Source organism: Pelophylax lessonae (genome assembly GCF_965119305.1).
Source record: "Pelophylax lessonae genome assembly, chromosome: 4".
NCBI classification, from domain to species: domain Eukaryota; kingdom Metazoa; phylum Chordata; class Amphibia; order Anura; family Ranidae; genus Pelophylax; species Pelophylax lessonae.
Window position 1 is genome coordinate 603,926,430 of NC_138771.1, and position 13,821 is coordinate 603,940,250.

Below are 13,821 nucleotides of genomic sequence, written 5' to 3' on the forward strand. Positions count from 1 at the left end.
GGTCATGATCAATCCTCTAGTAGCAGTTAGGTCCATTCAGCTGTAGTGTTGAGGATGCTTCATAGCTTCTCCATGCCTCTTCTTCAGTTCTTATGAGTGCTGGAAAGATACCCCAACATTGATAGTCATACCTTAATCCTGCTAGAACATCTAGATGTTGGTTATCCAACAACGGGACAGGAGGTGTGAAAATTGTAGGACCACCCTGTACTTGTTATTTACTCCCATCCTTGGTGCCAGGAAGTCTGCACAGGTGTTAATCCTTTGATTTTCAAGATTGAGAATTGTTGCCAAACATCTAGGGGACTAAGGTGTCTGCTACCTGTGTGGATGTAAGGGTGGAGGTGTGTCCATGACACTTAGTCCCGGTTCACACTACCGCGACTTGTCAGGCGACTTGGTCGCCTGACAAGTCGTGCTCCATTCTGTGCTATGGGATCCATTCCAATAGGAGCGACTCAAGTCGCTCCGACTTAGAAAATAGTTCCTGCACTACTTTTGACCGAAGTCGGAGCAAATTGCATTGACTTCCATTATGTGAAGTCCGTGCAATTCGCACCGAAGTCGCGGTGCACGGCTACTTCATTAGTCGCCCCCGAAGTCGTGTCGCCATAGTGTGAACCGACTCTTATTGGAACTGAAGAAGTGGTTTGCAGAAGCTAGAAACAACATTACAGAGCAAGTCTAGCTAAATGTGACCAACTACTACTAGCTGTTCTTTTAGATTATTTTCCAAAAAGGTGGTAAGAGGGAATTTTAAAGTGATTGTAAAGTCTCTTTTTTCTTTAAATAACAAACATGTTATACTTCCCTCCTCTGTTCGGTTGGTTTTGCACAGAGCAGCCTGGATCCTCCTCTTTTCGGGTCCCTCTTTGGTGGTCCTGGCCCCTCCCTCCTGTTGAGTGCCCCCACAGCAAGCAGCTTGCTATGGGGGCAACTGAGCTGAGCTGCAGCTCCTTGTATCCTTGGAGCTGCTGTTCGGCCCCACCCCCTCTCTCTCCTGATTGGCTAACTGACTTTGATTGACAGCAGCGGGAGCCAATGGTGCCGCTGCTGTGTCTCAGCCATTCGGGAGGGAGAGTCCTGGATGGCTGAGGGACTCACGGACATCGTTGGATACAGACGGGGCTCATCTGAGGGGTGCTAGGGTGCTGCTACACACAGAAGGCTTTTTATCTTAATGCATAGAATGCATTAAGATAAAAAACCTTCTTGCCTTCACAAATCCTTTAATGATGAACTCTAGCTCAAACCTTTTTTTTTTTTTGTGATAATTTTGGAAATATGTGGAAAATATTAGAAAGTTTAAACTGATTACTTACTGCTGTATCTGGCCCTTTTTAAGAGGTTGCCATCCCCCCTTTTGTTTTTTTTTTGTTTTTTTTTGCTTGTGGCTATTATTAGCAGTATAGAAGGTTAGAGGAAATCTTATATGTTGCAGTTGTTGTCATGGGACAGTAATAGAGGGGAAATCTTCCAGCTGAGGACACCTGTTCATCAGACGTCAAATGGGGAGGTTTCCCCCTAGCATTTAGGAGATTGCTCCTCCTTTCCAGTTCTGTTTCTGGGACAGGAAGTGAAGGAAAATCTCCCCAATACAGACATAGACAGCAATAAAGAAGGACTGGTATGTTCAAACCTTTCTTCACTCTACAAAACTAGAATAAATGTTTTGGCTGGAGTCCTAAAATAGGACATTGCTACTGGCTTTAAAGGTTATTGAGCGGAATAATTTCAAATCTTTGCATCGCCCATACTGATCAAACAAGGCTCGGCCTGGCTTTTAAAGCAGTGGTAAACCGCCATTTTCTTTTCTTTTTTTTTTTTTTTTAAACCTGCAAGGTAAAGTTATTACGTTCTAGTATGCATCATATACTAGCACATTATGTGAAACTTACCTTAAAATTAAGCCCTCCAGCAGCGCGCTGTCACCGCTGACAGGGCTTCCATCTTCACCCAGTCTTTCTTCTGGGTTGGCAGACTCCGGTCCTTTGATTGGACGAGCCCTGATGATGTCACTCCTGCCATTCACGGCACAGGGCTCCGAAGGAATGGCACGGTATGCCGTTCTGTCAGTGCGCATGCGCCGGTGACATCGCAAGCGGATTTATGAGTAAATATCTCCTAAATATTTACTGTACCCATAGACTTTCCTATAGGTAAAATTAGTCCATGGGAGTTACTCCCACTTTAAAGCGGTAGTATCCCGCTTTTTGACACTTTTACCTACAGATAAGCCTATAATAAGGCTTAACTGTAGGTACAAATAATTATCTCCTAAACCGGCACGGTTTAGGAGATATTTACAGTGCATGCAGCCGCTCGCGCGAGCGGCGCATGCCCTCTGAAGGTCCGGGGGGACCTTCAATTATGTTTGCCGGAGCTTGCTGGAAAAATCACTCCCGCGCACATGCGCGGGAGTGACATCATCGCGGCTCCGGACAATCTTCGCGCCGGAGCCGTCTCTTCCGGCCAATCAGCGCGCCGGAGCCGCCGAACCCGGAAGAGACGGCGAGGGATCATGGAAGCGCCCGCAGCGATGTCCGGGGGTCCGTGTCGGGGCTTCGTTTTAAGGTAAGTTACACATAATGGGCTAGTATGCTATGCATACTAGCTCATTATGCCTTTGTCTTGCAGGTTTTTTTTTTTTATTTATTTTTTTTTATAGGGTTTACAACCGCTTTAAGGAAGAGTCTCTATTCATCACACTGGAGGGGATTGCTTTGTGTTACACTTCATCTATATTGACATCAGTGCCGATGTGATGTCATATTTATCAGCTTAGCTTTGGGAAAACATGAAAATCTTGCTGTATGGAATTCATCAAGTTGGCCTTAAGAGATTTGTGCAACCTGTCAATAAAGATTGTGATTGGATCACAGCAGGTATTATGACTGACCGGTATACATATGTTTTTTTTCTCTTTTCAAAGAATAACAATGTGGACTCGTTCACATGTGGTTTGATCTCTAAACGGTGATCCACATTCGGATTGCTCTTTAGAGAGCATTTGATAAGCTGTGAGGAGCTGTTGCATCACCTTCTCACAGCTTGCATTAACCCCTTAAATCCCACACTAGTGTGACACAATCACATGCATTGCACATGGTTGCAGGGTGCTTGCAGAGCGGCCCTATTCACTTGAATGGGTTGTGCTCAGCGGGCGCCATGCCTGCTGAAAGCGATAGTGGGTATAATTCCTGCCACAGCCATGAAGCAAAGCACTGTGGCATGTTTACACCCCTGGTCTCTGCCTCCACAGCTAAAGTAAAAAACATGGCTCATCAGTGGTATTTTACCATTCCTGTTTATGTCATCTGTGACATAAAGGGGCGTGTTCTCCTGGTGATGTCACAGGGAGGCCACGCCCCTAATGGCTATATAACCAGCTGCGCAGACCCGGAGCCGGCATAATCACCGGAGACATCGTCGGAGGAGGACCAGAGGAAGAAGAATAGTGTAGGGGAGAACAGCGGAGGGCATAAGAGTGGAGGGGAGAAGACTGGATGAAGATTTTTAATAAACTTTTCAAAGCGTCTCCTGTCGTTATTTACATACACTGCCTTTTATGGGGTGAATGGGTAGGGGTACAATGTACCCCATACCCATTCACATAGGGAGGGGGTCCAGGATTGGGGGGGCCCCCTTGTTAAAGGGGGCTTCCAGATTCCGATAAGCCCCCTGCCCGCAGACCCCCACAATCACTTCCCAGGATTGTCGGGAAGAGGCCCTTGTCATCAACATGGGGACAAGGTGCTTTGGGGTGGGTGGTGCAGAGCCCCCCCTGCCCCAAAGCACCCACCCCCCATGTTGAGGGCTTGTGGCCTGGTATGGTCGTCCCTTCCCCTTTCCTGGCCTGCATGCTCAGATAAGGGTCTGGTATGGATTTTGGGGGGGACCCCACGCTGTTTTTTTCGGCGTGGGGCTCCCCTCAAAATCAATACCAGACCCAAAGGGCCTGGGGGGGGACCCCCACGCTGTTTTTTTTTACCAGTTTGGTGTGGAGTTCCCCCTCAAGATTCTCAGACCGCAAGTCACATCCTGATCCGACTTGCGATGCGCCTTCCTTTCAAATGAATAGGCTCCCAGAGGGAACCATTGATTTTCACATAAAAAAAAGAAACGTATAACATGGCCTAACGTTGTATAAGCAACGTTATTCAGCCTTTAGCACCGTCAGATGTTTTTACAGCTTGGCGCTGTAGCTCCAGAACGCACTGGTCCTGGGTTTTTTTTTGCAGCTTAAAAACCCCTATGGCACTTGGAGCTCCTAAAAGCCCTGTGTGTGCATGAGGCCATAGAATAACATGGAGGGGCGTTTTTAAGCTGCAAAAAAAACTGTCTGATGCTCCTAACAGCAGCTGCAAAAATGCCCTGTGTCCATGGGGCCTTAATGTTTGAGTTGTAGACTGCTATTTTTTTGGAGGAGCCCGATATTCCTTTTTCTTCACTTTCTGTAAAGTGATAACAGTTAAAACATTTTTCTTCATATTTTGATTTGGAATAGACGGTGCAGTGTTCCCAATGCATTTGTATGTATAGAAATAAAAGCTATTATAAAGGATTTTCAGCTTTACTCACTTTATTGAACACACTGCTATTATTTTCAACACAACTGTACCTAGGCAGGGGAGATTCCAAGGCGTGGGTTAAATACCAATACTCTGTTCTGTACTCTTGCACCAAGCGTCACACTCGCCTCTCAAGGGATTCAGCGCGCAAACACCCGCACTTCAAGATTTCACCCAGAGTGCCGGCACCATGGGCATTTAGTAGAAAGCTCTCCTGATTCCCACTGCTCTAAATTATGACGTGAAACATGGTTTGGCTGTCAAACAGCATGTTGCTACACTTAAGCTGAGACGGGGTGGTACTGATTTTTTATCTGTATCCCCTGTGTCCTCAGTGTCTGTTTCCAGCCTCTGGTGTCCCCAAGTGCTCACTGTGTCATCTTGACTCCATTGTACTTGTCTCACCTAGTCTCTCCAGTGAACCCCATGTCATCTAGTCACTCCAGTACGCCCCTGTCTCATCTAGTGACCCCAGTGCGCCCCGTGTCATCTATTGATTTCAGCGCCCTGTGTTACATAGTTTGTGAGGTTGAAAAAAGACATCAGTCCATCCAGTTCAACCTATGATGTGTGTGTGTGTTTGCTGTTAACCGTACATTGTATACCCCTGTATGTTGTGGTCTTTAAGGTGCCCATCTAATAGTTTTTTGAAACTATCGATGCTCCCTGCTGATACGACTGCTTGTGGAAGAGAATTCCACATCCTTACTGCTCTGACAGCGAAGAACCCCTTACGTATTTTAAGGTTAAACCGTTTTTCCTCTAGTTTTAGCGAGTGGTCACGTGTCTTATTGTATTCCCTTTCTCTGAAAAGTTTGTTCCTTATGCTAGGGTCCTCACCAGTACAGTATTTGTACATTGATATCATATCCCCCCTCAAGCGTCTTTTCTCCAGAGAGAATAAGTTTGATGCTTGTAGTCTTTCCTCATAGCTGATGTCCTCCATTCCCCTAATTATTTTTGTTGCCCTTTTCTGGACTCTCTCCGGTTCCAGCACATCCTTCCTGAGGACCGGTGCCCAGAACTGGACAGCATACTCCAGATGTGGCCGGACCAGAGTCTTGTAGAGTGGGAGAATAATTTCTTTATTTCTGGAGTGAATCCCCTTTTTTATACATGCCAGTATGTTGTTGGCTTTGTTTGCAGCGGCTTGGCATTGCATACCACTGTCAAGCCTGTTGTCTACCAGTACCCCCAGGTCCTTTTCCATCTTAAATTCACCCAGAGGTTCCCCCTCTAGTGAGTAGCTTGCTTTCGTGTTTCTGATGTCCAAGTGCATTACCTTACATTTTTCAACATTAAACCTCATCTGCCATGTAGTTGCCCACCCCATTATTTTGTTCAGGTCCGCTTGTAAGGTTTCCACGTCTTGCCCAGAAGATATTGGCATGCTTAGTTTAGTATCATCCACAAATACTGAGATTGTGCTAGATATCCCCATCCTCTAGGTCATTTATGAATAAATTGAACAGGATTGGCCCCAGGACAGAACCTTGGGGGACCCCACTTTCCACACCCAACCAATCCGAGTACTCCCCATTTATCACCACCCTCTGAACTCGCCCTTGGAGCCAGTTCTCTATCCAGGTACTCACCTTATGGTCCATACCTACCTTCCTTAGTTTGTACAGTAAGCATTTGTGGGGAACGGTGTCAAATGCCTTTGCAAATTCCAGATACACCACATCCACAGGCTTTCCTTTATCTAGATTGCAGCTCACTTCATCGTAGAAGGTTAATAGATTGGTCTGGCAAGAACGATTTTTCATGAATCCATGCTGATTACTACTGATAATACAGTTTTCATTACTAAAGTCTTGTAGGTGGTCCCTTAACATCCCCTCCAAAATCTTGCAGACTATTGATGCTAGGCTGACCGGCCTATAGTTACCCGGGATATATCTCGGCCCTTTTTAAAATATTGGTACCACGTTGACTTTTTTCCAATCAGCTGGCACCATACCCGTCTGTAGACTATCCGTGTCATCTAGTGACTCCAGTGCTCCCCTGTCTCATCTAGTGACTCCAGTTTACTCCTCTCATCTAGTGACTCCAGTGCTCCCTGTGTCATCTAGTCACTCCAGTACACCCCTGTGTCTTTTAGTGACCCCATTGTACTCCCTATGTCATCTAGCGACTGCAGTGCACCCAGTGTCATCCAGTCACTCCATTGCGCCCCAATTATCTAGTCACTCCATTGCGCCCCTGTGTTATCTAGCGATTTCAGTGTGCCCCATGTCATCTAGCGACTTTAGTGCACCCCCATGTCATCTAGTAATTTTGGTGCCCCTCGTGTCATCTAGTGACTCCAGTGCACCCCATCTCATCTAATTACTCCAGTGCTCCATGTGTCATCTAGTCACTCCAGTACTCCCGTGTCATCTAGCGACCCCATTGTGCCCCCTTGTTATCTAGCGACTCCGGTGTGCCCCCCGTGTCATCTAGCGACTCCGGTGTGCCCCCCGTGTCATCTAGCAACTCCAGTGCACCCTGTATTATCTAGTCACTCCATTGTGCCCCCGTGTCATCTAGTAATTCTAGTGCACCCTGTATTATCTAGTCACTCCTCCATTGCGCCCCCATGTCATCTAGCGACTTTAGTGCACCCCTGTGTCATCTAGTAATTTTAGTGCCCCTCGTGTCATCTAGTGACTCCAATGCACCCCTGTGTCATCTAGTGATTTCAGTGTACACCTCATCTAGTCACTCCAGTACTCCATGTGTCATCTAGTGACCCCATTGTGCCCCTTGTTATCTAGCAACTCCAGTGCACCCCATGTCATGCAGTGACTCCAGTGTCTCTGTGCAGTCTTGGATTTTCTCCTTCAACATCTGGGCAGTCCTTCTCTCAGTGGATAAGGACCGTTGCCCTTCAACTATCCTACACGGCAGGGTGGATAAAAATTAATGATTTTTTTTTTTTTTTTAAATCTGATCTTTTTTTCTTTTTATTTAAATCTGATTTTTTTTTTTTTTTTTTTTTGTTTTAGCAGATTTATTTTAATAAAATGCTTTTGGAGCAAAAATGTATCTAAAGATAGTTTTCTATTTAATATACATTAATAATTTGGTTTATTCAGCATGAAGCGGAGCTTAGTTATGTAGCATGAGGCTGTATATTCTGCAATACTTACATTTTTGGTAAACTCATTCAATGAATCCAAGCTCTGAAAACTGAGATAACATGCACTGCATTGATGCATTCACACAATTTCACACTAACTACCAGCAAGAATGAGTCCTTAAATTTAAAGAGCACCTCTCATTTCAGATCCATCATGGCAGAGCCTGTTAGCGGCCATCCACTAACCTGCTGCGGCCACATCCCTCACCTTATTGTGTCACTGCCGCATCACCAGCTGTCCCATTAAAGTGAGTGGGAATGTCGGGGAGTGAACAGCAGGTCAGGGGAGGAGCTGCTGCGGGACAGAGATGGCAGTTGCTCTTTAAAAATTATGATTTAAAATACTTTTTACTAGTGATTTAAATCAAATCCACCCTGCTACAGGGCAATCTGTACAATCCAGCAAACTATGGACAGGCACCTGCATTGCATTGTATGAACCAGGGAATGCAAGCCTGAAATCCACCTTGGAACGAAGACAAGATTACATATTGCACCGGGTTCAAGGACTTCACTTCAGACCTGAAATCCAAAGAATGAAAGTGTGTGTGTAGATTTCAGTTTGAGCTATTGTACTCTGTCAAAACATAAGGTAAGCCTCAAGGATATGTGAAAAGCCTAGCGCTCCACCTGCTGGTTGAAAATGGGAACAGAAAATAGTCATATGTAATATGTTATTGAGAAGACGAACATCCTTAAAGTGTTACTAAAGTCTGAAATTAAAATAACAAACATGATGTTATACTTACCTGCTCTGTGCAGTGTATTGCTCAGGGCAGCCCCATTCCTTCTCTTCTCAGGTCTCCGGTGGCGATCTTGGCTCCTCCTCTTCTTTTTGTGTCCCCATAGCAAGCCATTTGTATAGGGACACAGGGTGCGTGCTCGCTCCCGACCTATGCGTCTATGGAGCCGCGATCCCTAGACTTACACACTGGGACTTAGGCCCGCCCCCCACATTTTCACTGCATTTGATTGACAGCAGCAAGAGCCAATGGCTCCCGATGCTGCTCGAATGCTGTATAAAGAGGAAGGAAGGGGAGAATAGATGCAGCCATGCACGGTGCTGATCTTATCTCCCCTCTCTTCCCCTTCACACAGGGAAGGGGGGGGGGGGGCACAGGGAAACTGAAAACATTGCATTAAGGTAAAAAAGCATTTTTAGGTTTAGTATTACTTTAAAGCAGTATTAAACCCCAAATTAAATATGTAATATAATGCAGCTTACCAGTTAGATACAGTGGCTGGCATTCATTTTCTTTTTTTAGGCTTATTTTCTATCTGTTGTCACCTGGTGATCTGGCCAGTAACACACCTCCTGTATTAGAGTGCCCAAACTCTGGATGAAGGAGCACATGGGGCACAACTGGACAGCAGCATTGTCAGTTTGAGGGAGGGGAGTGTTAGATGTACTAGAAGATTTTAGAGCTGCACGATTATTTGTTAAAAAATCTTGATCTCCTCTTTTCAACCCCCCTCACGATCTTTATCCGGCATTTCTAGGATTCATGTAACAGTGCAGAGCGGTTCTCTGCTCACAGCTGTCAAAGAAAAAAAAAAACTGGCAAAGTTTATCACAACATTGCTCAGCGCTGAAAGATAAAGAGAAACATTGTATCGTTTTGCTCTTTTAGATCAAAAGGATGAAAATCGGTGTGTAAATGAGGGCAGTGTAACCCCTGAGGCCCCTTTCACATGATCGGACCAATCAGGTCTGCCTGTCTCTTTTTCAGGCAGACCTACTGTGTTTCCCCAAAAATAAGCCCTACCCCGAAAATCAGAACTATCTCCATTTTCTAATATGGCTGCAATATAAGCCCTACCCCAAAAATAAGAACTATCTCCGTTTTCTAATATGGCTGCAATATAAGCCCTACCCCGAAAATAAGAACTATCTCCGAATTCTAGGATGGCTGCAATATAAGCCCTACCCCGAAAATAAGAACTATCTCCGAATTCTAGGATGGCTGCAATATAAGCCCTACCCCGAAAATAAGAACTATCTCCGAATTCTAGGATGGCTGCAATATAAGCCCTACCCCGAAAATCAGAACTATCTCCGTTTTCTAATATGGCTGCAATATAAGCCCTACCCCGAAAATAAGAACTATCTCTGTTTTCTAGGATGGCTGCAATATAAGCCCTACCCCGAAAATAAGCCCTAGTTAAAGCGGAGTTCCACCCTAAAAAAATTTTTTTGCATCAGTTAGCAAAAAAAAAACCTGAAAAAGAATTGGATAGTTAATGTTTTTTTTTTTTCGCTTACCGAGATCAGAGATGCAGGGAGTCAGTGTGACACCTCGCATCACCGATCGCCGCTCTGCGCGCCCCGGGGGGGGGGCGCGCAGAGCGCATTATCCTGCCGCCGTCATATGACGTCCGGTCAGGATAATGCAACCACCTTCCCGCCGTCATTCTGCTATAGGGCGGGCAGGGATGTGGTTAAAGTAACGCAGTGCCGAATCGCAAAATAGGGCCTGGTCAGGAAGAGGGGGTAAAATCTTCTGGTCTTAAAGTGGTTAAACACCCTTTTTTTTTGGGGGGGGGGGGGAGAAAATACACTTCAATGAACAAAAAAAAGAAAAGAATAAAAAAATAAAACAGTAAAGTTAGCCCAATTTCTTTTGTATAATGTGAAAGATGTTACGCCAAGAATCCTGATCTTTATTTTAGGCAAAACAAATAGTTTCTCATTTTATCCAGAATCGTGCGGCTCTAGAAGATTTATACACAATAACAAATTGAAACCAAACTCCAGCTAATACTTTATAATCAGGTTTAATATTTGTGTGGAGTTCATCCTCCATACTATCCCTATCAGGTGAAATAACACCATGGAGATAAAACCTAAAGCTCCAATGTGAGCTGTCCCCTGACTCCTCTGTCCTTGTAGGTGGAATGTCAGTACTGATAAAGTTTGCTGGAGTGGCTGTGATGACGTCACCGCGGGTGTAGCAAGATGGCGACGCCGGTGGCGGCGGAGGCTCTCTCCTCCGAGGACGATGAAGACAGCGGCGGGAGGAAGGTGCGGGGCAGGCCACGGCTGACGGACACGGACCGGGTGCGGCGCCGGCTGGAGTCCAGGAAGAAGTACGACTGCCGCCGGGTGTACCTGGGAGAGGCGCACGGAGCCTGGGTGCAGCGGAGGGAGAAGGGGGCGGAGAGCGGGGGCGGGGCCTGGACTGACGCCAAGCTGGCCGCTTACCTGTTGGAGCTGGAGGAGCGAGGAGGGTGAGAGTACCAGAGAGTGTCCCGGCATGCACTGCGAGAGAGAGAGACCCACACTGCCCATCACCCAGTCATGCACCAGGTAGGGTTGCCACCTCATCCCGGTACACAAGGACACACTTATATAATTACATAATGCACTAAGTGAGTGTAATTACCACCTTTATCCATCCCAGAACCTGTGTAATTATATATGTGTGTCCTGGATTACAGGGATGAGGTGGCAGTCCTATGTACCAAGTAGGTGGAGCTCATTATTTGCAGGCTGATTATAGAATAGAGAATAACATTCAATATAATCATGCTAATCAATATATTAACCATTTCCATACCGGGCACTTTCACCCCCTTCCTGCCCAGGCTAATTTATAGCTTTTAGCGCAGTTGCATTTTGAATGACAATTGCGCGGTCATGCAACACTGTACCTAACCCAAATTTATGTCTTTTTTTCCCCCCATAAATAGAGCTTTCTTTTGGTGGTATTTGATCACCGCTAGGTTTTTTCTTTTTTGCTACACTAATGAGAAAAGACCAAAAAGTTTGAAAAAAATAAATTTTGTTTGTTATAAAATTTTGTAAATACATTTTTTCCTGCACTGATGAGGCACTGATAGGTAGCACTGATATGCAGCATTGATGGGCACTGATATGCAGCATTGATGGGCACTGATATGCAGCATTGATGGGCACTGATAGGCAGCACTGGTGGGCAATAATGGGCACTGGTGGGACGCACTGACAGATGGCAATCATGGGCGGCACTAAAAGGGTCCCTGAGTCCTGATTGCCATCCCTGGTGGCCATGGGTGGGCAACCCTTGGTGGCTCTAGTGGCAACCCCCCCAAGGGTCTGCACTGATAATCAATGCTTTGCAGTGAAAGTGCACAGCAGTGTTGTCACCCTGTCATAGATGGGCATGGTATTTTTAATGTTCCTTAAGGGCTCTTTCACACGGTCCGCCTCCGTAGGCGGATCCGTGCTGCTCAGCGGGGATCGATCCGCCGATCCCCGCTGAGCCGGCGGATGACAGCTCCGTCTCCGCTTGCAGTGCGGAGAGGGAGGTGTCTCAGCCCCCGCTGCTCTCTATGGGGGATCGGATGAGAGCGGACCGCCTGTCCGCTCTCATCCGATCCGATACCTGAACGGATGGAAAAATAGGGTTTCCATCCGTCCAGATTTCACGGACAGGATCGGATACGGATGGCAGCGGGTGTCAGCGGAGGTGTCTCCGGTGACATCCGCTGCCCCATAGAGCTGCATTTCCGCCTGAAAAACTGACAGGCGGATCTGATCGGACCGCCCGTGTGAAAGAGCCCTAAGTCAGTGGCAAATAAATAAAGCCCAAGTCCAGCTAACGCGTCTTAATATTTTCAAATCTGGACACGTTTCCAGTAGAATTCGGGCCGTCTACATAAATCGAACGCATTTTCTTAGGACGCGACTACATGGTGGTGTTTGGTTTGGCTAATTTAGAAATTTCCATGTTATCGATAGTCGGTCCAAATGTAATATGTTGGCATGTTTGTGTATGTGTACATACTGGGTGTTAAATTAAACTTTATTTACACTTTTTTATTTTTTCTGTGTTTTTGTGTTCCAGGAAGCCATGCGAGGATCGTCAGTCTGGCTCGCAGCACAGGAATAGTACGTGTTCATTGGCCTGGGTGATTATTGGGGGATGTAGTTAAAGAGGAACTCCAGTAGTTTTTAACCACTTTAAGATCAGACTTTTTCTGGCACTTTTTGTTTACAAGTTTCAATTAGTATTTTTTTCTAGAATATTACTTCTAACCTCCAAAGATTATGCTTTTTTTTTTTGTTCTTTTTAGCAGAGACCCTAGGGAATAAAATGGCGATTGTTGCAATTTTTTATATTATATGGTATTTGTGCAGCGGTTTTGCAAACACTTTTTTTTTCTTTTTAATAAATGAAAAAAACAAACAAACAATAGTTACCCCAATTTTTTGTCTAATGTGAAAGATGATGTTATGACCAGCAAACAGATACCTAACGTGTCACGCTTTAAAATTGTGGCCGTTCAAGGAATGGCGACAAACTACGGTGCTTAAAAACCTCCATAGACGCCTTTACCGGTTACCTTTTTAGAGTAACAAAGGAGGTCTAGCGCTAAAATGATTGCTCTCGTTCTAACGTTCGCAGTGACACCTCCTCACATGTGGTTTAAAGTGGTAGTATACCGATTTTTGTGACTTTTACCTACAGGTAAGCCTTTGATAAGGCTTACCTGTAGGTACAATTAATATCTCCTAAACTGGCACAGTTTAGGAGATATTTGCACTGCATGCAGCCGCTGACGCTAGCAGGGCATGCGCTCTGAAGGTCCGGCGGACCTTCAGAGTTCCTTGACGGGAAGTTGCTGGAAAGTTAAAACCCTGCGCCGGGTGACGTCCATTGCGGCTCCGGCCACTCACAGCGCCGGAGCCGCTGAACCCGGAAGAGACGCCGAGGGATCATGTCCGCCCCCACAGCGGTGTCGGGGCTTCGTTTTAAGGTAAGTATTTCATAATGAGCTAGTATGCGATACATACTAGCTCATTATGCCTTTGTCTTGCAGGATTTTTTTTTTTTTTTAATATACTACCGCTTTAAATACCGTTTTACATATGTGAGCGAACCTCACGTATGCGTTTGCTTCTGCGCACGAGCAAGAGGGATGGGGATGCTTTAATTAAATTTTGTTTATTTTTACACTGTCAGTTTAAAGGAGTTGTAAAGTCAGAAGGTTTTTTATCTTAATGCTTTCAATGAATTAAGATAAAAAACCTTCTGTGTGCAGCAGCCTCCGCAGCACCCCCTAATACTTACCTGAGATCCCTCTCTCTCCAGCGATGTCCACGAGTCCCTCGGCCGCCCGGGACTCTCTCTCCTGATTGGATGA

The 13,821-nt window shown here is 45.7% G+C and overlaps 1 protein-coding gene across 3 annotated transcripts in view; it reads left to right on the forward strand.

Moving 5' to 3' along the window:
* The first annotated feature begins 10,591 nt into the window (after positions 1-10,591).
* ZNF653 (zinc finger protein 653) overlaps positions 10,592-13,821 on the forward strand; it is a 28,877-nt gene continuing 25,647 nt past the window's right edge. For all 3 annotated transcript variants that reach the window (XM_082255486.1, XM_082255487.1, XM_082255488.1), the window contains exons 1-2: positions 10,592-10,923; positions 12,522-12,565. In XM_082255486.1, coding sequence (XP_082111612.1) covers positions 10,652-10,923; positions 12,522-12,565 — 316 coding nt within the window. In that variant the 5' untranslated portion in view covers positions 10,592-10,651. The remainder of the gene's footprint in view (positions 10,924-12,521; positions 12,566-13,821) is intronic.